Below are 26,282 nucleotides of genomic sequence, written 5' to 3' on the forward strand. Positions count from 1 at the left end.
AGAATTACTCAATGTATTAATGACATTTCTGACCAGGGACAATACATTTAATCAGAAATTAGACATAAAACTGGATGGTCCACCTTGAAGGTCAGTCCACCTTAAATGAGCCTGGGCAAACAACTTCAGAGCTAACTCCCTCCACTTTAAACAGCAGATGACAAGCAACACACACCACACTGCTATGTTTATAGCTTTAACGTTACTGCAAACTTCATACTCACCTTCACATACACACAGTCTCTGTCTCTCATTTCTCATCCTTTATTGGTATGACAACATTTTTATTGCTAAAGCATAGGGGAAAAAAAGAATAAATAGCCTTCATCTAATGATATTGACAGTTATAGGATAATTATGATCATTAAAGATAATAAACAAATGTATTTATATGTCTTTCGATAGTGATGTGTGTATACATGTTTAATGTATAGTAGGCTTGTATTAACACACAAACATACTGTATTAAATATACATCTGCCTGTAGAGCAGGGGTGGGCAAACTTTTTGGCTCGGGGGCCACATTGAGTTTTAAAATTTGACAGACGGGCCAGGCCAGTAGCAGATGAATGGAGTGTTTGTGTGAACTAATATGAATTACAAGTAAAAGCCATGACCTAAAAAGTAACATTCATTTAATTTCAGTGGGAACAGGTTAATAACTGTGGTCTTTTTAGCAGTTTGATTCTTTGACCGGATCATACACATATTTGACTGTCACATCTAACATTAACAGAGGTCTGCTCTGTAATGTCTTTTCTTGTCTCTCCCCCGTGTCACGGTGTGGGTACATCTCACTGGCGTCAGGAAACGTATCAGAATACCCTTATTTTATTGGCTAAACTGCATCACGTGACGTGATTCACAACGCATTGGTCGGTGTTATTTCTGCACTGCTGAACAAGTGCCGTAAATGCTGGAAAGGAGCGTGAATAACTCCGCTGCATAAAGCAAAGGGCCGCGACCCACTGAAAACGGGTCCGCGACGAACCACCAGTTGTGAATCACTGGTCTGCAGGATCGTGACGAGCGGTGAACAGCTGTTTGTGTGGCGTGTCTTCCGTCTCTTCCTGTTTCATTCACCTACATTCAAGTGAGCAGTCGAGCGGCAGAGTTCTGAACATATTGGAGTTTGTTGATGATTTTGTTGGGAGAACCGTAGAGGATGCTGTTGCAGTAGCCGAGTCTGGAGGTTATGAGAGCATGGATGAGAATTTCGGTGGTGGCAGAGGACAGGGAGGGTCTGAGGCGTGCAATGTTCCTGAGGTGAAAGAAGGCAGTTTTGGTGATGTGGTTGGCGTGGGGTAGAAAAGAGAGGGTGGGGTCGGGGATGATACCGAGGTTGCGGACCTGGGTGGAGGGGGTGACGATGGAGCCATCAATGTTGAGGGAGAAGGGCTGGGCTGAACGGGTGAGGGAGTTAGGGCCGATGATGAGTATTTCAGGTTTGTTGCAGTTGAGTTTGAGAAAGTTCTGTTGCATCCATGATTTTATATCAGTGAGACAGGTGGTGAGTGTGGAGTGGGTGACGGAGGTGATGGTCTTGGTGGAGAAGTAGAGTTGGGTATCGTCAGCATAGCAGTGGAAGTTGAGACCATGATGACGGATGATTTGTCCAAGGGGAAGGATGTAAATGATGAAGAGGAGGGGACCAAGCACGGAACCTTTGGGGACACCGTGGGTGACTGGGGAGGTGGAGGATTTACAGTTGTTTATTGCAATGAATTGATGTCGGTCTGAGAGGTATGAGGTGAACCAGGAGAGGGCAGTGCCAGTTATGCCAAGGGAGTACTGGAGACGTGAGAGGAGGATGGAGTGGTTGATAGTGTCGAAGGCGGCGCTGAGGTCAAGGAGGATGAGGATGGTGAGGAATCCAGAGTCAGCAGAGAGAAGTATGTCATTTGTGATTTTCAGTAGGGCGGTTTCTGTGTTGTTTTGAACGGAAGCCGGATTGGAAGGGTTCGTAGAGATTATGGAGATTGAGGTGGGACTTGAGTTGTGATGCAACACCTCTCTCGAGGACTTTGGACAGGTAGGGGAGGTTGGAGATGGGCCGGTAGTTGTTGGGGATGTCGGGGTCAAGACCAGGTTTTTTCAGCACGGGGGTGACAGCAGCAATCTTGAGTGTGAGGGGTATGAGACCTGAAGACAGTGAGGAGTTGATAATGTTGGTGATGAGAGAGTAGAGTGTGGGGAGGCAGGCCTTGACTAAGGAAGAGGGGAGGGGGTCAAGGGCACAGGTGGAGGTCTTCATGCTGGAGAGTATAGAGGGCTGCCAGCTGGTTGTGTATTGCAATGATTTTGTCATTGAAGAAGGATAGAAATGAGTTGCATTTGCTGGTGGTGAAGGAGGTGGAGATGGTGTCCATGGGCTTGAGGAGTTTGTTGATGGTGGAGAAAAGCGTTTTGGGGTTGTTGGAGCCAGATTGGATGATGGAGTAGTGAGAGGAGCGAGCAGTGTTCAGGGCATCTTTATATTGTTGTTGGTGGAGTTTGAAGGCATCCAGGTGAACAGTAAGTCCAGTTTTTTTGGCAAGACGTTCCAGTTGACGGCCCTGCACTTTGAGGAGGCGAAGTCGGTCAGTGTACCAGGGGGTGGAGTGGGTGAAGGAGATGAGTTTGGATTTTTTGGGGGCGATGACGTCAAGACAGAAGGAGAGTGCATCATTATAGTACTTGACCAGGGCAGTGGGGGAGGCAGTCGAAATTGGGGCAGATGCGGAGATGTTGGCAGCCAAGGTGGAGGAGAGTGAGGAGATGTTGATAGACTTGATGTTCCGGAATGTTATGGTGCGATTCTGCTTAACATGGGGGGTTAGGGTTAGGGAAGTTGTGGAGTCAGATGAGTCGAAGTGTATATTAAAATCACCAAGTAGCAGTAAATTGTGACTATTCCACCACCACGCCCATGGAGGCGTGGCTTGTCCATGTATGAATATCCAGGGGGTGTAGCTTGGTTGAGTGAAAAGTAGTCCTGTTGGTTTTGCCATGTTTCGGTTAAACAGAGAAAGTCCAGTTTATTGTCAGTTATGAATTCACTGAGTAAGAGGCCCTTGTTGTTTAGGGATCGGGTGTTAAACAGAGCAATTTTGAAATGTGGATGAATTTGGGCAGGCTGGGGTGCTATGGTAAGGGGGCGGAGGCAGGCAACTCGCTCGTGTAGATTGTTGTGGTGATGACGTGCAGGAGTTGCAGCGGTGCGCTCGTCTGACCAGAGGGAGGGGATGGAAAGAGTGGAGCGATCAGGCCAGGAGTAAATAAACTTTCTGCGGGAGGCTCTGTGGATGTACCGGGGCCGACGGAGGAGTCCAAGTGTTTTGATGGCTGAGATAAACGGAGGAGCAGAGAAGTTGTTGAGTTGGAGGAGTTGCGAGGTGGAGTATTGCAGGACCATGCCAGCCTGAGGTCTTTAGTCGGTAGCCATGGACTTGATGACCGGAGTTGGAGAAGTGACAGGATCGCCAGGATAATCCACAACAGGCAGGTGATCGGAGCTGAAAAAGTGGTGATGGATGAGGCGAGGAAACGGAGGAGGCAGTTCAGTCAGCTGCCGACGTTAGCTACACGCTGACTGGAGGGCGGCTAGCTAACAGCTAGCTGAAGAAGCAGCAGTCAGACTGACCGCACCAGGACAGTTGTGAGGCTATCCAGGCAACCCGCCTCAGGGCAGTAGCAAGGAGCGTGGACAAGGGTATCCAGCAGGGAGCTGGCTGGCTCGTCGGTAGCCGCCGGCTAGCGAGAGACCGCCAGCTAGCCAGCTAGTTGTCCAGGGAGTAGACGGTAGCAGTGGAGAGCAGGTGCAGCAGGTAAGCAAACAAATCCAAATCCAAACAAATCCAAGACGAAGCATTGCAGTAGAGTTGAAAACAGAGGATAATGGCTATTTACGATGATTAAACTTAACGACACTGTTAAATAAAACCAAAATGTAGGTTAAATTGTGATTACGGTAGGAAAATCAAACAAAACAAAAACTGCCAGACAGAGCGGCGTTAGACTCGCCAGCGTCCCCCGTGATATATGTTTATGTATGTAATAATATGTAATAATAATTGTTGTGAACAACAATGGAAAGTGAAATGTGATAACAAAAAGAATCTTTAACCAACCAACCTTAACTAATAAACCTCTCCCACAAACTGCTCTAAGGGACCCCTGAGTCACAGGTTGAACTCTCAATTTACCTTGTGCCTTGATAGACTCACTGCATAAAAGACATGCAAACTGATTTATGAAGTATAAGACCCCCGTAACAGCTGAGTCTACTAGGTTTTATGACACCACCTTTCTTGTTTTACGAACATCTACATTCCCGAGGAGCGGAAAAGACACAGAGACACATCCAATTGTGAATAAAAATAAAAATTAAGTAAACTGAGTTGCAAAGTAATATGTACCTTACCTGCTGAGTTCACATATGTTTTGTAATTAGCTTTGAAATGTGGGTTTCGGACCTTCTGTAGACCTCTCTCCAATATTCTGATTCCTTGAGATACAAACTACTTATTATCATATATGCATCTGTTACGTGCCATGTTGTGTTTGTGCTTTCTCTCTGTTTTCCCTCAGTGTCTTCTCGGGTTCCACCCTCTGTCCCGGGTGCAAGCTGCAGCGGCTGATTGGACGCGGCTGCGGACGATCGCGATCAGCGGTGGATAAGAGGAGAGGAGCTCCTGAAGGACAATCTCTTGGGGCAGACCACAGTAGTGAGGCTGTGCGTGTGAGCTGACAACCCTTGGGCAACGCGTAGTGGTGGAGCTGCGTGTGTTGCTGTGGACCATTGGCACCTTTGTTCCAGCCGTGTGGGCTGTTGTGTGTACAGTGTCGCTTTCTGTTGACCAGGAAGTAGTTTTCTTTTGCTGCTGTGCAAGCAGCTAGCCTTATTACAATAAACACTCTTTTTGTTAAACCAGCATCACTGCTCAGTTTCTCTCTCCCCGGGAAATAAACACCGTTACTCCCCGCATCCCCTAGATGTCAAAAAGGGGATCGTAACAGCATCTTTTAGGTCCCCTGATATCTTGAACAGAAATTTGAATGCACTAATACTAACTTGTATTTCGGATATACATTTGAATCAATCAGTGTTACCAATTCACTTTCTGTGTAAACCATTCACAAATTGACTTAAGTTTGAATACGTTTTGTTTGCATTTGTTCTAATCTATTTTTTGTAATCATATCAAATCCATCTTAGGTTACTGACTCACTAACTATAGTGTGCCTTTATAGATTAATTGTGCAAGCTTGAACTTTACCAAATCTCTAAATTTGGAAACATCGGAGTATCTAAATAATATGTATTCATGATATACAACTCTTTTTTCAATTCTTTCAGTTTCTTGTCATGAATTAATTAATGATTAATTAATTGTTCTGCCTGCAATTTTTACCTAAACCGAAGCTCACAGACCACCAGCCTGTCTGTTCCTGCTTTGAGTCTACAGATTGGGATGTGCTGTGTGGACCACATGGGGAGGACATCAACAACATGATGGACTGCATCACTGAATACATTAAATTCTGTGAACAAACCGCCATTCCATCCCGGACTGTACACTGCTTCCCCAATAATAAGCCATGGATCACCAGTGACCTGAAAGTTCTTCTTAACAAGAAGAAAGCAGCTTTCAGGTCTGGGGACAGGGAGGAGCTCAGGACAGTCCAGCGCGACCTGAAGGGATGAAGCAGATAATCTGCTTCATCCCCGTCCACACCTCCCTCAATCTTAAAGCCAATAGGCTTTAAGGTTGGAGGGAGACAACCAGGGGGCTCCCTGGAGAGGGCCAACGAGCTAAACTCTTTCTTCAATAGGTTTAGCTCACAGCCCTCATCTGTCTCCTCCACACACCACACCTCCCAAACACCTCCCCATCTGTCCCCTCTGTCCCCCCTGGTGAGCTACATGGACCACCGACACTATGACCACCCTCCCCCCCCTCTCTGTGATGACTGGCCAGGTGAGAAGACCACTGGAGACACTCTGCCAAGGCAAGGCTGCAGGACCTGATGGCATCAGCCTCAGGGTCCTGAAAATCTGCGCCATCCAGCTGTCTGATGTTCTGCAACACCTCTACAACCTGAGCCTGAAGCAGGAGGAAGTCCCGGTGCTCTGGAAGACGTCGTGCCTGGTTCCTGTACCTAAGAAGACGACACCATCTGGCCTCAATGACTACCGACCAGTTGCCCTCACATCTCATGTGATGAAGGTGCTGGAGAGGCTGGTCTTGGCCCACCTCTGGCCGCAGGTGAAATCATCACTGGACGCCATCATCTACCTGCTGCAATGAGCTCAGGATGGGAGGAGGAGTACAGGGCAGCAGTGGGTGACGTGGAGTGGGCCGGTAGAAATCATCTGCGTCTGAACGTGGCCAAGACCAGAGAGATGGTGGTCGACTTCAGGAGGAAGACGACGGCTCCACAACCGCTGAGAGTTCTGGGAGAGGATGTGGACATGGTGGAGGAGTACAAGTTCCTGGGTGTCTCCATCGACAACAGACTGAACTGGAAGACCAACATCAACGCTGTGTACAAGGAGGGGATGAGTCGACTCTTTATCTTGAGGAAACTTCGCTCCTTCAACGTGTGCAGCAAGATGTTGGAGATGTTCTACCAGTCTGTTGTGGCCAGTGCACTGTACTTAGCCGTAGTCTGCTGGGGGTGCAGCATTGGAGCCGGAGACACCAACAGACCTAACAAAGTAGTTAAGAAGGCCGGCTCCATCATTGGCTGCAAACAAGACTATCTGGAACAGGTGGTGGAGAGGAGGACACTGAAGAAACTATTATCCATATTGGATAACCCGGACCACCCTCTCCACCACCTACTGCAGGGACAGCGGAGCACTTTCTCCAACAGACTGATTCAGCTCCGCTGTCACAAGGACCGATACAGGAGAACATTCCTGCCCTCTGCCATTAGACTTTATAATAAATCACCTCTGGCCAGATCATCATCCTTCAAATGACTACAATGCCACACGGTTGTTGCTTGTTGTTGGTGATCCTTGCACTACTGTTTAGTTTACCTAGTTGTTAATTTAATACCATTCTAATTCCTTGTATATACCGTGCATTTTTAGCATTTATATTTTTTATTCTATTTCTTCAAATTTAATATCTGTTATTTTATTGTACTGTATATATTGTGCATTTCCATATGTAATATTTTATTTTACTCTGTAAATTGCTGCTGCTACAAACTAATTTCCCCCCGGGGATGAATAAAGTTTATATCTATCTATCTATCTATAAGGGAGCGCTGCCCTCACCCTCCCTTCTTGTCTTTCACCCAGGACACTGTTTTGTGCTGAAACTTTGAGTTTAATCTTATCCATTAATTTGTTATGCATACAGGTACAAATACATATCTACATAAGTTTGTCTGTGTCATGACAACGTTGTCTATCTAATTGTGTAGCTGTTTAATTCATTTTAACTTTGATATAAATCACTGAATAAAACCTTATAAATTAGAGTGTTTGGTACCATTCTGTAGCCAGCTTTCAAATATGGTAGAATTAAACAGTCTGTCAGTTAACTCGTATTAATTCTCTAAAAAAAAGGTCAAATGAAAGAAATAAGATAGTTGTTAAGATGGGAGTGGTTTGCTATTTGCACCAAACACCACACCCCTTTCTCAGGTGATAAGAGCAAGATGAAGTCAGACGAAGGCTCTTCTACTCTGGACATTGACGCTGAAGGGTGATCTCCACAAACCTACTTTCCACTGCCCACTTACCTTAAACTTTAACTTTGAATCCTGCATGCCAGATCTCTCCCTAACATGAGCGAGAGTGAGATTGAGAGATGAAAGAATATGATCTAAATTAATTACTGTCATCCGACAAGATCCAAGATGCAGAGATGCCCGAAGAGAATTTTGGGCCACTTCATACAGCTTCCATATGCTCATCAGAACTGTCAGGTGAAAACGATGAGTTCCAGATGTGAATGAGTTTGAGGTTTCTAGGTCGAATACATTTGAAGTCACTTCATAAAGTAATGTTACTTAATAAGTTAAGGATAGATGTCGACTAATTGAGAAAATAATGATTAATAAGGTTTAGACCTAAAGTTGGATCTCCCTTAAATTAAAACTAGTAAATTGATAATCATTAATCAATATGAGTAACCGATTCTACCTGGTCACATGTAATGCTTTTCATTCATACATGGTTAATTGTTATTTATTGAACTAATCCTATTCTTTAATTATTCCATTCATTTTTTTCATTTTATCGTTGATTTATTTATTTTCTATTTAGAAATCAAGTTATGTCCAATGAATGTTTCATTTATAAAGAACTGGATCATTTCATTTTTGTGTATATGAAATAAGTCACTGTACACCATGATATAAACTCAAACCCTGACATTGAGACTTGATTAATATCAAATTTCAGAGTTTTCCCTGTTTTTCCAAAATATTCAATTATCTAACTTAAAGTTATTGCGTCTCATGGTTGAAGCTTAGGACCATCACTCTTTTTATACTAATCCATGGCTTTATGATTCATAATTGAGTTATGATTAACCTATTTATTAAATCTGCTACAAGCAATAACACCATATAATGCTCGTTGTCTTCTTTTTGTGACGGTTGATGTGGTTGTTTACAAGCTGGCTAATTTTAGCTTTCAGTTCGTATAACTGACTAGTTCAACTGCCAGTTGTCTTCTTTGTATTTGGAGAATATACAAACGAGTTTTTCTGATCTTTGTCTCAAAATGATCCTCTCCAATTATTCTTTCCGATATCAGTAGTTGAGATTGCAAATCAAATATTTCACTCTGGAAGCACAGTAAGTCTAGAAAGTATCCTAAGAGTTTGATATTTCAGTTCGGTAACCATGGCAACGCTCAACCATATACTCGCTAGCGTTACACACACACACAACCCACGCACACAAGCTATTCCTCAAATTAGTCATCTACTTGTATAACACATTTTAGTTTAAAAAAAACATCAAAAAGACACCCTTCAAATTAAAACTTGGAGGGACAAGGGATAGAAGATGAATAACAGGAAGTGCTACAGGATGACGGCGGTCCTTTTCAAGTGATCTAAGCAGTTTGCCTACTGATTTATTAAAATCAACTGTAGTCAGCGCTCCATAAACCAACAGAAAGTCAAGATACCATAAGAGCTTCACAGGTGACGATACCAATAAAGATTTAGCTGATCTACTTTATATTATATTTTATAGCTCTGATTTTCATAGCAGCTAATGATTTCAAGACAAATCCATATGACCTTCATGAGCATTCTATGAATCCAGTTCCACTGGCCTCTAAGAAAACCAACTTGAATCAGGCAAATTTCTTGTTCTCCTACTTCTTGAACGACTTAATTTGTCTAATCATCAGTTGAAAAATCACCTTAAATAAAAACACTAGGAAATAGTGCAATAGTTTATATTTTAACAAAGTATTCCCAAAGTTATCATTCTTGTGCACACAGTCTTTTCTTTTAAAGTCGCTTTCTCTCAATAGTTAATTGAATAAATATTCAGCACGTTGGTTTATCGCAGGTTGGATTTCAGGGCACATTGGATGACACAGGATGGCCATAGTCGACAGGTCGGTAACACAAGGCCAAAAGAAGAGGCAAAACTGTCAGAAGCACGAGGAAGAGATCTGGCGCGCAGGATTCAAAGTTATTAATCTCAGTTGTAGCATATTAGAACCCAAGTGTAGGAAGGCACAGCTTCGGGTTCTTGCTTCCTAGGTCGGCTTGATGTCCTCTCAGCCTGTGGAGATGTCTTGGCTCGCAGAGTGCCTTCAAGCCTGCAGACGGACATAACTGCCCCCCACCTCCCTTGGCCTGCTGGCCAGGGCTGTGGAGATTAACCTACAGCAAATCACTCCCAACCTAACAACTTTCTTGATTATTAAATGTACTCTTATTTACAGAAATAATACTACTTCACTTACATAGTCTATTTAATCCTTCCATATTTGAAAGCTGGGCTATCTCAGCTGCAGAACAGTACTAAAGTTTGATAAAAATCACGTAATAACACCTGATCAATTGAATGAATTAAATGATTAATCAAACAATTACACAGTCCTATATGCATGATAAATAAATTATAGGATTAAACCCAACATTTCAGCACAAATCAGTGCCCGGAGGGGGGGGGGGGGGGGGGGGGGGGGTTACGTCCCTCCCACCTCTTGGAACAGACAGGCTGGTTGTCTGTGCTTTGGTTGAGAGAAAACATGATGCAGGCAAAACAATCAACACCCAGTTTATACTGTAGGTCAGGTACCCAAAATAATTGTGAACAGAGTTGGTTATCATGGACGCTATCTGCTCTAGATCTCTCCAGGGTTAGGGTAAGTTGAGGGTTGAACAACTTTGTGACCTAGTTGAGACTATGAGAGCCCCGTTTGTTACTGATTTGTACATGTAGTATGTGTCAATGAGGAAGTAATAAACTAATACACTGGAAAGATTGAGCTCAGTCTTGAAGTCCATATTCATCAATAATGACAAATTACCAGAAGACTTTGCCTTTGGTCACCCGCTCCTGAAGCAAAGTCCACTTGCGGCCCAGGTCTATCGAAGCAAAGAGCTGGATACAAAGAAAAACACAGAGAATACCACAATTAGACAGAAAACAAACACTCAAAGCATACAGCATCACATTAAAAAGCCTAACCTTGAGCCCAATTACAAGATGTTTCCGAAGCACAACAGCCCCCCGTCATCAATGGTAAAACTCAATATAAAAATCACATTCCAACTATACATTTCTAGCTGTGGAAAAGAACAGCTACAGCTGATCGTGATAGAACTTTGTCCATGCCTTATTATGTAAATGTCATGTAAAGTGTCTTTGAGTACTATGAAAAGCGCTATATAAATAAAATGTACGTATTATTATTGTTAGTTATTTGACCAATCGTCCCACCTCTATTCCCTCCATTTCCACCTCAAGGTATACTTTACAAGTTGCAGAAATGTCATTGTATTAAAAGTATTACAAAAGTTAAGTAAAAAATTCGCAATGATATAGATAAATAAATTATTTTACTTATCAAATACTGAGGCCAGATATGCTTTTTAAATTATTCTTGTGTTTTTCATCTGACCCATAATAGGAAGTGACAGGAAACAGAATAATTGGGGGACACACACACACACACCAGTGGCGGGCCGTGCATTTTATACCTGGGCCTTCACTGCTGTCCTGCAGCTGAAATACCACCTTATAACCACATGATGGCACCACATCTATTTTTCATTTTTAAGGCTGTAACTATGTACATCTTCGTAATGTACATCTAAACCGTTCAGTACGAGTCGCTTGAATAATGCTAGAGCATTTAGAAAATATAATGTTCTCAGCTGGTCTGGCTGTGGGATCCACCGTCATTCCTTAATGACAAGCCGTGACCTAAAGAGATTAACATTGGATTTTACTTTCACAACACGAATGTTGAACGTACTGCTCTGCAATGTCTTTCCTCGGCTCAGGTTCCTCTAGCATGGTGCATCTCACTCAGTCAGAATGCATTTTGATTGGCTGAGCTGCATCACGTGATGTGATTCACTACCCATCAGCCTCTGCTGGCTGTTAAGTTTCGTTTCACGATAGTCACGTGCTCGCCCACTGACCAATCACAGCACACTCTGTACCTCGCGGGAAAGCTACACACGGACACTGGCGGCATGTAATGCTGACGTCATTATAGGCCGGCGCGCAGGCTCTGATAGTCAAAGAATACGCCCAACATGTCAAACTAAAGATCTGATTGGTTGAACACTATGACAATCAACAATATCGTCCCCATTTACTTTAATCTGCACTGGCTGCAGGTGAGAGTGTGCAGGCCTCTGCCTCTGTTCTTACCTAGAGACACAGAGGTGAGATCTGATTGGATAAAAGCTCTACTTAAAACAAGCTGCACTGGAAGCAGAGCAACTGAGGAAGACAGTAGCTGTGCAATGAGAAAATAAGATAATGGGAAAAATATTTTTATGAATTATAATACATGTAGTGTATTTAAGAAAAAATATAAAATTATAAAATAGATTTTTTTTTCTTTTTTTAAAATATATATAGCTTTGTGATTCTGTTTAGGCCAGCAGAGAAGGCCTTGCAGGCCCTGACGGCCCACCACTGACACACACACACACACACACACACACACCAAAGATCTCTGGTGGGATTTTAAACATGGACATTGTGATTATAGTGTTTGTGTCATATACATGTTCAAAAAGGAATTCATAGGTTGGTTTATTGGTTTTCTATTCTTTTAAAATGATATTTTTGCTGTTCTAAAATAACAGCAAAACAAGCTAGAAAAAAAAGTAATACAAAATTACGAAGCCTCAAGAAATATTTAAGTAATTATATAAGTGATCATAAGCAAAAGCTACAAAACAGAAAATACACCATTACATAAATGAATAAATTAGAAAGCAAATTAAATTAGCAAACATCAAATTTTTTTGATATTTAAGATTAGGTCATCTTGTTAGAACAAACAAGATGCTTTTATAGTGGCAGTTTATCCATAACTATAAGGAGAGGTAGATCTTCGTGATAAGTGACGGATGGCTGAAGGTTATACAAAAGAGCAAAATATATAATATACAGATATAAAAGTTGTCCCATAAGGGATTATTTAACTTTTTCATTTTGTCATTGGTTAATCAAAGAGTGTTGGAGAACGAAAAGAATCATAGAGTAAACTGTTCATTTACACTGATGCCAATCTATTGTATGTTGGTAACAAGCCCAATACATGCTTGTTGTAACAAGATACTCATTATAATGACCATCACATCAATTCTTCACATTGTGTGGGCCCCAGGGCCTCTGCCAGGGCTTGCATGTGCTCTATTGTTGCTAATAACAACCAATCTCCCAAAACAGTGTATTGATATAACTTAAAAATGTATTGTGGTGACACTGTTGTATACACACATGCAAACAGTTGAGTTAGCAGCTGCCAATTTACTTGGGTTTAACATACTGGCTTGAGCAATCATGTCCGAGTCTAACTGCTAATAACATTAAAAGGTATGATTTTCTCTAAAACCAGGCACAACCTCCTAATGCTGATTTTTTTCATCAAAAGTTAAAGGATTGACATTGCCACATATTTAGGCATGATACTGGATCCAAATTCGAAATTTAAGAAACTTGTAAATAAAGAATATATAATCAATATTTTCCAGGGTCTGGAGAATTTTTGATTATCTTTACTTTGTGACTTTGGGTAATGAACACGAAATTGCGCGATACCATTTGGCTGCACTGTATTTGGGCAATCAGCTTTTTCCTTTAAAAGCCACAAATCTGTGGAGGTCAGCAAGGTGCCTGACAATGTGAGGAGCTGCACCTCTCTCAAAACAAACAAGTCTGTTAAAAGCTGCTCAGCTATGTACTCACTAACCTGGAATTGTATCTTATGTCTTCATGTCTTGCTTTTAACTGACAAGCATATAGCTTTTTTGTGTGGGCACCATGTGTGTTCTTTCTTGTGTAACAGTTTAGTATGTTTTTACTCTGTACCGTTTGTTACACTGTACCTTTTGTTACAGTCTCGGTTTAGACCAGAAAAAGGACTACAAATGTTATAATCTGGTACGGTGCATCACATTGTGACAGTTTTTCTATACTGTATGGCCCCTTTTAAATTAAATAAATAAAATGAGCAGATTTGATCTCATAAGGTTATTGGCAGATTCCCTTGTCTCAAAGGGCACAAGAAATCACCGCATTTATCACTCATACTGGGCCGTTGACCAGTATCCTCCGCCAGGGACAAACTAAGAGCTGATAAGAATTCTGGGTATGGCTGTTATAGAGGTAACTTAAACTGGTGTGGCTCTTTTAACAGACCTTTTGAAGAATAAGATGAACTATATCTGGTCGCCTGTTTGTGAAGACGTAAACATGAGTCTTTGTAATGCTCCAGTCCTCGATATGTCGAACACATTTGAACTGCAGGTCGATGCCATGCTGGCGCAGGTGGGAGGGTGTTGGAAGTGAATAACTTGGGTATTGACAGTTTCTTCTCCAAAAAGTTCAGATAATCAAACTATTTTGAAAAAAAAAAGATATAAGTGGGTTCAGGGTCTGGTTGTTTGTATAGATCACAAGCCTTAGACATTCAATTCACTGCGCTGTCCCAAATCCGGGATTTATCAGATAGTCTTTACTCATACGCCAAGTTAACGAAAAGCGGTGATTCTCAACTGGTGGGTCGCGACCCAAAATTGGGTCGCGGGCCTTTGCCTATATCAAAAATAAATAAATAAAAATCCTGTGCTCTTATTTTGAAGGGGATTTTTTATGCAGCGGAGTGCTATCTATTCACACTCCTTAACAATATTTGGAGTTAATGCCTTGTAATGCTAATATCAGCAGAGGATAAACTGAAAACTATACCTCTGTCAAATGACACTATAAGTAGAGGAATTGAAGACATGTCGGATGACATCAAACAACAGACCACAGCTCGAATTTAGGCAAGTGGTCATTTTGCATTACAAATGGACGAATCTACAGACATAAACAAAGCAGTTTTACTCGTTTACGTGAAACATGTGGGACGAGGACTTACAGGAACAGTTTCTCTGCACAAGAGAGCTCCCTACACTACGATGTGGAGGACATTTTCAGCTAAGGTTCAAACTGCTCCATCTTTTCATTAAATACATTTGAGAAGTTGAACATTTTCCTTGATTTGGGTCGCAGCTTATCATTAAGGGGTGATGGTGGGTCCCGCAGCCAGACCAGTTGAGAACCACTGACGTAAATGACAATAATGTCACTGACACATTGTCCAAAGCCCCATACCAGTAATTGGTGGTGTTGCATTTTTATTTTATATTCGTTGTCCGTCTCTTTTTTAATATCACTTCAAGGTACCAGTGACTAAGAAGGAATGTAAGGCCATAACACCACAGTCAAACTGCCAGCATGAGCAGCACTTGACAGCTGCCATGCTTAACCTCTGCGTCTCTCACAGCATTGCTGCTGCTGTGCTCTGCTGCCTTTCATAATAGCCACAATATTTCTGTAACGGGCTGTGTAACAACCCAAATGCAGCAGTGGAAAGCAGGGACCGTTGGTTGTGACTTTTAGTTTCAGCAGATACCAGAGCAAACATGCAAGTAACAACAATCTTTAAATGTACAGTCTTAAGAGTCCTTGGACCAGGCCGGCGATAGGGCTGGGTGAGCGGAACTGGGAGACAGGTGAGTGTGAGCAACGGTACCGTGAAGGAGCAGGCAAGAAACGTGGTCGAGGAAGGAGTGGGTCCGCAACCAGGTAAGCACTCAGTAGAATCAGACAAATCAGTAGGAAGCAGGTGTAAGGTAAGTCGGGGTGAGCCAGTGGTTGGAGAAGCCAGCAGGTAAATTGTAACAGGACACACACGAAGTAACAATTGTAGCGACATGGTGAAAGTCACTGAGCCACAGGAAACGACAGGTAAGTGGACTGGAAAACTGATACTGTGGCGACATTCCAGGGAAAAGCCAAATGCCAAGGGGAGAGGAAGACAAACCAGGACACTGAGGCACAACTCATGGTAAGGGACAGAAGTCTGAGGTGATTTCCAGAATTACAATCAGGCAGGCAGAAAATCAGTCCAAAGAGTGCTGGTGAGTCTTGCATACAAATGGCAAAGATCAATCCGGCAATGAGTGAGTGAGCAGGAGAGGTTTAAGTACTGGCTTGATTGGAGATGGGATGCAGCTGGTAGCACAGGTGAGTGGGGTGAGCTGATAAGGTGGGAGTGGCTGGCAGGCAGAGTGGAAAACTACAGGCAGCAGGTAAGCAGTGCATGGAGCAGACGCTGACAGTCTCATTTCATTATGAATGTAATTTATATTATTTTCAGACAAAAAAATCCTATCCTGGGAATTGAGGTCTTCTGCATAGCCAGCACTGGTATCATATTGCAGCTCTTCTTCTAGTGCATGATTAAGTTCATGTGTCATCTGACTGAATCATCTCAATGCACCCCAGCAACAAGACATAACTAATACAAAGGATATCAGTGTGATGCCTCAGTCATCATGTTAGTTCTAAAATGTCCGCACATCCAGAGCGGAGGAAGCAATTTATTCATGACTGACTATTTACTTTCCACATACACGCCCCTTCTTCTTCTACGCTGCCACCTCAGAGCACAGTTTCCCATGACTGCTCCCCCTCCTGGCCTTCCATGTCATCAACCCCTTCAGCTGTAGCTCTCCCTATTCAGACTACTGTGACAGAGGCTGCCCCGTTCACACTGCATTCACAAAGCCATAAACAAAAACAACCTCAGCTACATCCATCCCAGTGATGTTCACATCGGTTCCCAGCACAAGTTCATCATCTACAACCCCACTTCTGTCAATTCCATCCCGTCTCTGTGGACCCAGCACTGTCGTACAACCACTCCCTCATTACGTCATCATACCAAACAGCACGTGAATGCAGCCAACCTCAGAACCCTCCCCAAAACCTCACAACCAATCACAAAACACTCCATGAAGCTTGCTCTGTTCAACACCCGGTCACTAAGCAACAAAAGCCCAATCATCAATGAATTCATCACTGACAACAACCTTGATATCCTCTGTCTCACTGAAACTTGGCAAAAACACCTGGATTACTACACATTCAATCAAACCAACTCAACTGGATATCATTACCTGGATAAACCATGCCCTGGTGGCCGCGATGGAGGAATTGCCACTCTTCACCGCCAACACATCAAAACCAGCCTGACTAACATCGAAAGTCCATCCTCTTTTGAACACCTCTCATTCAAACTCTCTGGTCATAAACCCCTGGTCATTGCAATTATCTACCGCCCCCCCAAACCCAACCCTGCCGTCCTCTCCGACCTATCTGAATTCCTCACCCAGCTCTGCTCCGTCTCACCTTCCATCCTGTTGCTTGGTGATTTCAACATCCACATCGACTCCTCAGACTGCAAAACTGCCACAGAATTTCTGGACCTGCTTAAATGCTTAAACTTCACTCAACATATCGACTTCCCCACCCACAACCACGGTCACATCCTGGACCTGGTCTGCTCCACTGAAATCACCATCAACCACCTCTCCGGCTATGACATCACCATCTCCGACCATCTAGCCATCATCATTGAGATCGACATCCCAATCCCAGAACCCAAACTCACGCGCACCATCACTCTCCGTAATATCAAGTCTGTCTGCCCCTCATCCCTGTCAGCCTGTCTCACTGAAAAATTCTCCACACTCTCCCCCTCCCTTAGCCCCTCCCCCTCAGACCTGGTCAACCTCTACAATAATACACTATCCTCCTGCCTTGATCAGCTTGCCCCTCTCAAAGCCAGAACTGTCTCATTCACCCACACTGCTCCCTGGTTCACCCCTGAACTCCACCTCATGAAATCCCGGAAACGCAGACTAGAGCAACTCTCCAAAAAAACCGGCCTCACAGTTCACACCCTGGCGTACAAGGAACACATACAGCAATACAAACTGGCTCTAAACTCTGCTCCCTCCACCTACTACTCTGGCATCATCCACTCTGGTGCCGCCAACCCAAAGGTCCTCTTCTCCACAATAAACAAACTCCTCAAACCTATGGACAACCTCTCCCACTCCTCCACAGCAGAAAAATGCAACTCCTTCCTGACATTCTACAAAGCTCAAATTGACACCATCTACAACCAACTGGTCACTTCCCGCTTCGTCCCACCCTGTATCTGCAAATCCTGCACTAACTGACCGGTCACTCTCCCGATTCTCTCTCATCTCCCCCTTGGATCTCATTAAATCACTCTCTGGCATGAAGACTCCGACCTGTGACCTCGACCCTATCCCTTCCACTTTAGTTATGGCCTGTCTGCCGCCCTCCGCCCACACCTCCTCTCTGTCATCAACTCCTCCCTGTCTACTGGGTCCGTCCCTCCCACCCTCAAACTCACCTCAGTCACACCCATCCTCAAAAAATCTGGCCTTGACCCCGACATTCACAACAATTACAGACCCATCTCCAATCTCCCTTTTCTGTCTAAAATACTGGAACGCACTGTTGCCCATCAACTGAAAACCCACCTGGACTCAAACCAACTGTATGAACCATTTCAATCCGGATTCAGATCTCATCACAGCACAGAAACTGCCCTCATCAAAGTCCCCAATGACCTCCTTCTCTCCTCTGATGAACACTCTCCGTCCTGATACTGATCAACAGCTGATACTGCTCGACATCAGCGCAGCCTTCGACACCATCAACCACTCCATCCTCCTTTCCCGTCTCGAGTCCTCCCTCCACATCACTGGCACAGCCCTCTCCTGGTTTAAATCATACCTCTCTGACCGTGAACAGTTCATCAGCATCAACAAATTCAAGTCTGACACAGCCCCAGTCTCTCAAGGTGTCCCCCAAGGTTCAGTACTCGGTCCCCTCCTCTTCATCCTCTACCTGCTCCCCCTTGGCGACATCATATGCCACCATAGTCTCCAATTCCACTGCTAGGCTGACGACACTCAGCTCTACATCTCCACCAAGTCCATCACCCCCACCATCCACTCCACCATCACCAACTGCCTAACAGATATAAAAACCTGGATGCAAGCAAACTTCCTCAAACTCAACACCGACAAATCTGAAGTCCTCATCATCGGCCCCAAATCATTAAACAAATCCCTCCACAACTTCTCCCTCTGCATTGATGGCACCACTGTTCCTGCTTCCACACATGTCCGTAACCTTGGGATCATTTTCGATCAAACTCTCTCCTATGAACGACACATCAATCACGTCAGAAAAACCACCTTCTTCCATCTCAAAAACATCGCCCGTCTCCACCCCTCCTTCTCCTCTGCAGCCGCTGAAACACTCATCCACGCCTTCATCACCTCTCGACTGGATTACTGCAACAGCATCCTGTACGGCTCACCCACCAAAATCATCAATAAACTACAATGCATCCAAAACTCAGCTGCCCGTCTGCTCTCCCACTCCCGTACCAGAGACCACATCATCCCAGTCCTTCAAAACCTCCACTGGCTCCCCATACAGCAAATAATCCAGTTCAAGATTCTCCTCATCACATACAAAGCCCTCCACAACCTCGCCCCTTCATACCTTTCAGACCTCCTGCACCGTCACACTCCCAACCGCAACCTCAGATCCGCCGACGCCAACCTCCTTACCCCCCCTACTCTGTCCAAGCATCGGACCTGGGGGGACAGGGCCTTCTCCGTTGCTGCCCCCTCCCTCTGGAACTCCCTGCCCCAACACCTCAGACATTCTCCGTCACTTGCCACCTTCAAAACTGCACTTAAAACTCACCTATTTAAATCTGCTTTTAACCTCTAAAGTCAGTCATGTATGTTTTCTTTCTGTTCGTGTTTATTTTTTCTTACTGTCATGTTGTAGATTTTGTTTTTATTATAAATGCTTTTACTGTTTCTGTTTTTACCATGTAAAGTGTCTTTGAGTGCCTTTTAAAGCGCTATATAAATAAAATGTATTATTATTATTACACTTTGTAGCAGTGAGAGGAAAACAGCAGTGCAGGAAACAGAGCCATGTAGAACTATAATTGATCAGACAAATGTGCAGTCACGGTCATTAACCAGCACCTGTGATATCTCCAACACAGTACAATTCTCCATACTAATTACCCTAGTCTAACATAAACACTGACAATTTAGTTTTGCATTGAGTAGCATCTTTAGTCGGTGTTGGGAACATGCTGACATCACTAAAAGATGTTTGACAGTAATTACATTTTCTATTTATTTGACTCGTTTTCAATCCTACTTTTTTGACTTATGTTGCCTTGTGCCTCTTTTATATCTTGTCTTAAGACTTGTTTTATGTCTCATGTACCGTAGGTTCCAACCCACTATTGCTAATCAGTCTTTCACATCATTTGAACTTCACTGCTGTTGAGCCACACACCCTTTTTCAACAAACATGGCAAAGCGTGAGGCAAGGACTAAGGGCAAAGCACATTAGAATCTATCAATCACATTATTTAAGTACATGGTTTGAGTTTAAACTGTGTTTAGAGTAAACATGAAGAGGCTCAAAACATTGTTGTTTGGCATACAGCAACATACACTGTACAGTCTGATACTATATATAATATCTCAGTGAGTATTTTCCTGTTGAAAATACTTTAAAAAAACAAGATGTTCAAAACTGGATCAAAAGTTAGTTTTTACACTGACTAGTTGATGATGTTTGAAGTTCACATTTAAACCCTATTTCACTGGGATTTGCAATCGTGAATTTCTCATCCTCTACATTGTGCTAATAACAGCATATCGTCATTTTAACTCCTAACTCAAGCTACCCTATGTTTATCCTTAGCTGTGTGTGTCAAATTGCAGTTATGATGAAAGATATTTCAAACATTTTGATGGACATTCAAACTTTCTTGATATTTATTTGTAATACTTTTATTTACAGATGTCCAAATTAAATATGGCAGAACATCTGAAACAGGTTCCTGGGTGGCTTTGACAACAACATTTAAAGAAGGAAAGGCAGACTTGTATGTATGTATTTTTCTATTTCATTGTAATTGTAGTTAAAGATTCAATTATATATTTAATTGTTTTTATATTAAAAAACAATTGAATAAATATTTGAAGCCTGTGTTACATGTTTCTTTGTCCTTTAAGTGGAAACTGTTTATTCGTATGACTACGTATATAAATTACCACAAACTTTATCGTAAGCTTTTTTTGGGGGTTAAAAAGATTAAGACATTAAGAACTGGTTCAAAATTGAAAGTTTTTCTCACCAACTAAGGTAAGAAAACTAAGAAGTTCATTAAACGTTCACGTTTAGACCATATATCACCGGGATTAGCAATATTGGCCTTCAACTGAGAAATTGGGATATGTTGTCTTAGTTAGGTGCCAAATTGGCAATATGCTATTATTAAAACAATGCAGAGGAATAGAAAAAATGTACTAATGCAAATCCGAGTGAGAGATGGTCTACTTTTCACCGGTGACCATCTTTTTAACGGGAAATTGAAATGTATCGCTACTTTCTTTTGTTCAGCAAAACATTAAGCAGTTAAACAATGGCTAACAAGATTTTTTGAAAACAATCACTGCAGGCTGTGGATGGGAATTAGTATTGTTTGTAATTGTCACGATCAGGCTTTGTGTTCTGTGTGTCTCTTTCTGTAGCTCCTCACTCTACCTGTCAGCCAAACTCCCTTCACCTAACCCTGATCACTAATCAAGCACTCCCTCATCAGCACAACTCTCCTCACCTGTTCTAGCCTCTATTTAAACCCCTGCATCTCAGTCACTCACTGCCGGATCATTGTGTTCTACCCGCCTGTTTGTCTTGTCCTGTTCCCGGTTTCCCCGTTTCCCCGTCTGCCTGCCTTGTCTCGTCTCGTTCCTGCTGGATTTCCCCCCTCGTCTCTTGTCTTGTGCTTGGACTCCCTGTTGTGTTGTGGTAGCGATTCCTATTTGTGTTTAATAAACACCTGCTTCACGCTACTCTGCGTTTGAGTTCTCTACCACACCCCGTGACAGTAATGTGTCAATGGAAACCTTTCAGAAAACTGCTGCCTATGATTCCTTTCCCTGGGATTCAGTCCCAGTCAGAAGTGCGGCAGCACGTTGGGCCACTGACAGTGAGGCCCGAGGCTTTGCCAGCAGAGCACTCCATCCACTTCGTTCTGCCGCTGCAGCAAAACTTGCTCAGCTGAGTGGAGAACTGATGCACTGGTCCTTCAGGGCTGCTGCAACAAGCTAGAGGTTGCATTGAATAACACAAGTAGCTAGCTACTGCTCAATAAAAAAAGGTCTACTTAAATCTGAATAAAGAAAAGTTAGACTCTGTTAGAAAAGCCTAATTAAAAATGTTTTCTCTTTTTTTTTGGTGAGAAGTTTAAAAGCTCCCAATTTGCACATTATGATTTATTTTATAATCTGCTACTGTAAGATGTACAGTATTGCTTGACTGCCAGTTCATTACATACAATGAGGTGATTGAGAACTGACGACATTTGGAAATTATCATTGGACCAACGCAATATCAATATTTTATTCTGATCCTTGGTCATTTACATGTTTTTGCCAATCACAGATTTGCATGAAAAACATTGATTACATTAAATTGATAGAGGTTCTGTCCCAAGGGAGGACAGCAGGAGCCTGTCTGCACCTGCCCCCCACCACCACTCTCTTGTCAGTCCTGCAGGTGTCTCTGTTGTACCATTTTATTGGAATTTCAATAATGGATTTTTTCCAAAGAGAAATATTTTATAAATTGATACTGAGATTTGATAATGGTTTAATTCCACCAACTATTCATTTTTACATGTTGATCTACTTGCCTCTCAAAAATAGAGGTGGCAAACTCCTCTCTCGATGGACCAGCTTCCACTTATATTCAACTCAAGAGGTCTTGAACATCCAGTTTTCTGTAGGTCCTTGAGGATATTCTGAGTAGTGACGACGAGGCTCATACAAAATAACTGTATACCATTTTGTTATGTCTCACTTTCTACATTGGTATGAGTTAACCATTCATGGAAAATATATTAACTCGTGTTTAATAAAAAAAAAAAAGTTTTCCAAGACTATTTCAGATTCTCCATCCAATTGAGATGAAATGGACCATTAAACAATTTTTGGGGGGGTATTTAAAGGTAAATGGGTTCCGAACGGGTTATCCCCAGAAAAAAAGGTTAACAATAATATCTTTACCTAAAACTGTCCATTGTGAACATCAAAGTGGACAATGGACTTGTTCTTGGATAGCACTTTTCTAGTCTTCCAAACACTCTGAGCTCTAACACTACATGTCATTCACCTACATGACAGTAATGTCAGGGGCTACCATGCAAGGTGAAACTTGCCCATCAGGATTATTTTTACCATTCACCGCAGGCACAGCCTGCTCAATCTTCTGATTGAAGTATGACCCGCTCTACCACTCTACAGTGGTCAGGAAAATCCTTGACTTTATTTGCAGTGATCTATGTTTGGCAATATGTGTCACAAATTCCCCTTCATATTAGTTTGTTTTCATCCTGTCTGCTTATTTTACTAACTCTCCTGTCATTTCAGATCCTACCATTCACACCCGATCATCTCTCATTCCCCTCACCTGGTCCTCCACACCCATCTCACCTGCAGCCCATTCCCTCATTAGCCCTCACTATTTAGGTCCCCTCACTTGCACTTGTTCCCTGCCAGATTGTCTTGTGTGTCTCTGCCAAGCTCTCCAGTGTTATATATATCTCGTACTATTCTGATCTGCCTGTTCCGACCCTGTCTGCCTGTTTTCTCGACCTTGGATTTTTGCCTGCCCCTTGTTGGATTTGTTTGCCTTTTGGACTGACCTCCTGGTGTTGAGCCTGCCTTTACCAAGTAAAGAAATCTATACCTAAATCTTGTCTCCGAGTTGTGCTTGTGGGTTCTAGTATCTGTAATCCTTACAATATGGCTCTGTTCCGAGAGCTCTCTGCACATGCATACATGGAAAGCCCAGCATTTTGACTTTGTGGGCTGCCAGAGCTAACACTACGCTCAATTTGTAGGCTTACACAGTTTTCGGGTGCAATGACAGTTTAGAACCTACAATTCAGGTTCACTCTTATGGCTTTACCTCCAAAAAGTATCGCGTTAGTTCATGCATGACACGGAAGTCATACGACCCAGCTGTAACCAGCTTCCAATTGGCCACACACAAATCACAGCCCACTCTCACCTCAAGGAGGTTCATTTAATTATGACTCCTGTAGGAAATTTAGGTTTAGAAGTGTGTTTTAGGATTTATAATTAGAAGTGTTTCTTAGTAGGATTTATAGCACCCTTAGAGGTGGACAGTAAAATGTTAGCAAGTACTTACCAAATATGCTTGTCAAAGTCTTTGCCAAAGTTGCAAATTCTTATCGAATGTATAGTATGTTTACAGTATGTTTACCATAGAAGTGTTAAGCCATAAAAGACAGTCATTGAATGTATTAAACTGTGAAGAATAGCCAAGGGTCAGACAGGGATTTTTAGACCGGCATTACTGGGACACGCAGAAGGAACATCACACCCGCTCCGAGGGTCCTCCAGCTGACTGATGCGAGAAGGAGGAGCTAGCTGGATTTAAACCAATAGAAACAAAGACGGACATTTTGTGAACTTTTACGAACTATGTAAGGAGATACAGAGGAATTCTTTTAGTTCATCTCATTTCATCCAGCAAGGTAACAAGCTTCCTGGCTGTGATGTGTATGGCCTCTTTTCCGTGGATCATATTTCTATATCGATGCTGTAAATATATCTATAGATACTGTAAATAGTGTACTTCACTTTGCAATTGTTTTAGCTTCTGTGGTATTAAATACTTTTGATTTATAATTGGAGCCGGCTGACTTTTTTGCACGGCTGGACCACGTGCGGTTCTCCCAGTTTCGAGAGGTCCTCGAACCTAACACTCCCTCCTCACTGATCCTTTCTACGACTATGCTGTTCCAGACCATACTGCTGGCAAAACTCTGTCCCCTCCACCCTTTTTTTAGTTCAGAGTTCATTTTGCATAGAAAATGCTTGAAATGATATTCAAAGTTTACTTCGGGCTCATTCCTGCAGTGGTGGGCCATCAGGGCCTTCTCTGCTGTCCTAAACAGAATCACAAAGTTATAGCTATTTTATAATTTAATCATTTTTCTTAAATACACGACATGTATTGTCATTTTTTTCCCCATTATCTTACTTTCTCATTGCACAGCTACTGTCTTCCTCAGTTGCTCTGCTTCCAGTGCAGCTTGTTTTAAGTAGAGCTTTTATCCAATCAGATTTCACCCCTGTCTCTAGGTAAGAAGAGAGGCCCAAGGCCTGGAGACTTACAAGTGAATCCCTTTGCAGTTTAAGTGAATGGGGACGATATTGTTGATTGTCATAGTCTTCAACCAATCAGATCTTTAGTTTGACATGTTGGGCATATTCTTTGACGTGCCAGAGCCTGCTAGCTGGCCTAGCCATACGTGATTGGTCAGTGGGTTTGCCTGACATGTTGGGCGGTGACAATCCCAATATCTGCTGCCTCTGTCGAGCGGACATTTTCAGCCCTCAAACTCATTAAAACGTATTCAAGAAATACAACTGGGGAAGCTCGACTGTCTTCACTGGTGTCCATGAATCCAGAAGGACTTCTTACTGGAACTAAAACGCACGGATGTACTGAACAACCGTGAGATTAAACTCTTTATTAACAAAGAAAGGAGGATGGACTTTGTCTTTAAATAGTGAACAGCAGCTCTGGTAAGTCAACTGCTTTTGTTTGTACATCTGCAGTAGCTTTAATATGCTTGTTTATATATTATTATTTGTACAACTTGTTTTATGAAGATGGATTTTTGTTTGGTTTAATATGTGATAGGAACCATTGTTACGTCCAATGTTGCTCTGGGAACACATTTAGCCGGTGCTAGTGTTGCCAACTTGGCGACTTTCTCGCTAAATCTGGCGATTTTCCAAACCCTCTTGGCGACTTTTTTTGTCAAAAGCCACTAGTGACAAATCTAGCGACTTGTCCTGGTGTTGTTGGAGACTTTTCTGACGTTAGAGCATGTACGTTCTGCACTGTCGTGAACGAGCAGCGGGTGCTGCCGTGAGCTCCTCCGCCGCCGCCCCAAAGCACACACTCTCACAGAAGCCTCGCGCAGCAGTCAGAGCAGACATCTGGAACATTGACTCAACCTTTTTTTTTTTTTTTCTCTTTTCAGAAAAACATTATAGAAAACCAAGTGAGATTGCAAAATGTCTATGAAATGTAAAATCAAAGAGTGTCTTAGTGTGTGTATATTTGATACTACATATGGCCCCTGTTCAGTTTATTTTCCATGCATTTAAAGATTTTCCCTATAGTTGTATTAATGTATAGTAAATGCACGGTTTTCTTTTCTTTGGTTCCTGTTCTGCTGGTGCGTGTGAAAAATTTAGATTTAATGCATCACTGTTGTCTTGTTGCTAATTCTTTCAGCTCCAGAGGCTGCTAATTATTTTTGATGTTTCTGCGGCACTGTGATACCCACCCTGCCATCTTTACAGTAGGCCAGGAGCTTGTCTTCTTCCTTTGGGTGGAAGATGAGCGTGTCCGGGTTGAAGAAGATGGACTGTCGCTGGAAGGAGGAACCTTCGTCTGTGCTGATGAACAGCATCTGATCTCTTTCATTTATGGTTGAACCTACCAGCACTACCTGAAAAACAGACCGACAGAGGAGGAGAAAGCAATGAAAACAGAGGTCAAAGGGTAATTTCATGCAACGTCAGTCAGCA

The 26,282-nt window shown here is 42.7% G+C and overlaps 1 protein-coding gene across 5 annotated transcripts in view; it reads right to left on the reverse strand.

Annotated features, from left to right (window-relative positions):
• sorcs2 (sortilin-related VPS10 domain containing receptor 2) overlaps positions 1 to 26,282 on the reverse strand; it is a 294,082-nt gene that overhangs the window by 65,417 nt on the left and 202,383 nt on the right. For 4 of the 5 annotated variants that reach the window (XM_031874312.1, XM_031874311.1, XM_031874310.1 and 1 more), the window contains exons 4-5: positions 26,039 to 26,203; positions 10,505 to 10,578 (exon numbers count right to left, since the gene is read on the reverse strand). In XM_031874312.1, the coding sequence (XP_031730172.1) occupies positions 10,505 to 10,578; positions 26,039 to 26,203 (239 nt within the window). Of the gene's footprint in view, positions 1 to 10,504; positions 10,579 to 26,038; positions 26,206 to 26,282 lie in introns of all 5 variants that reach the window. The other variant, XM_031874313.1, reaches the window with a different exon arrangement.

This window comes from Anarrhichthys ocellatus, unplaced genomic scaffold (genome assembly GCF_004355925.1).
Source record: "Anarrhichthys ocellatus isolate YVR2014 unplaced genomic scaffold, GSC_Weel_1.0 scaffold79, whole genome shotgun sequence".
In the NCBI taxonomy this organism is placed as follows: Eukaryota; Metazoa; Chordata; class Actinopteri; order Perciformes; family Anarhichadidae; genus Anarrhichthys; species Anarrhichthys ocellatus.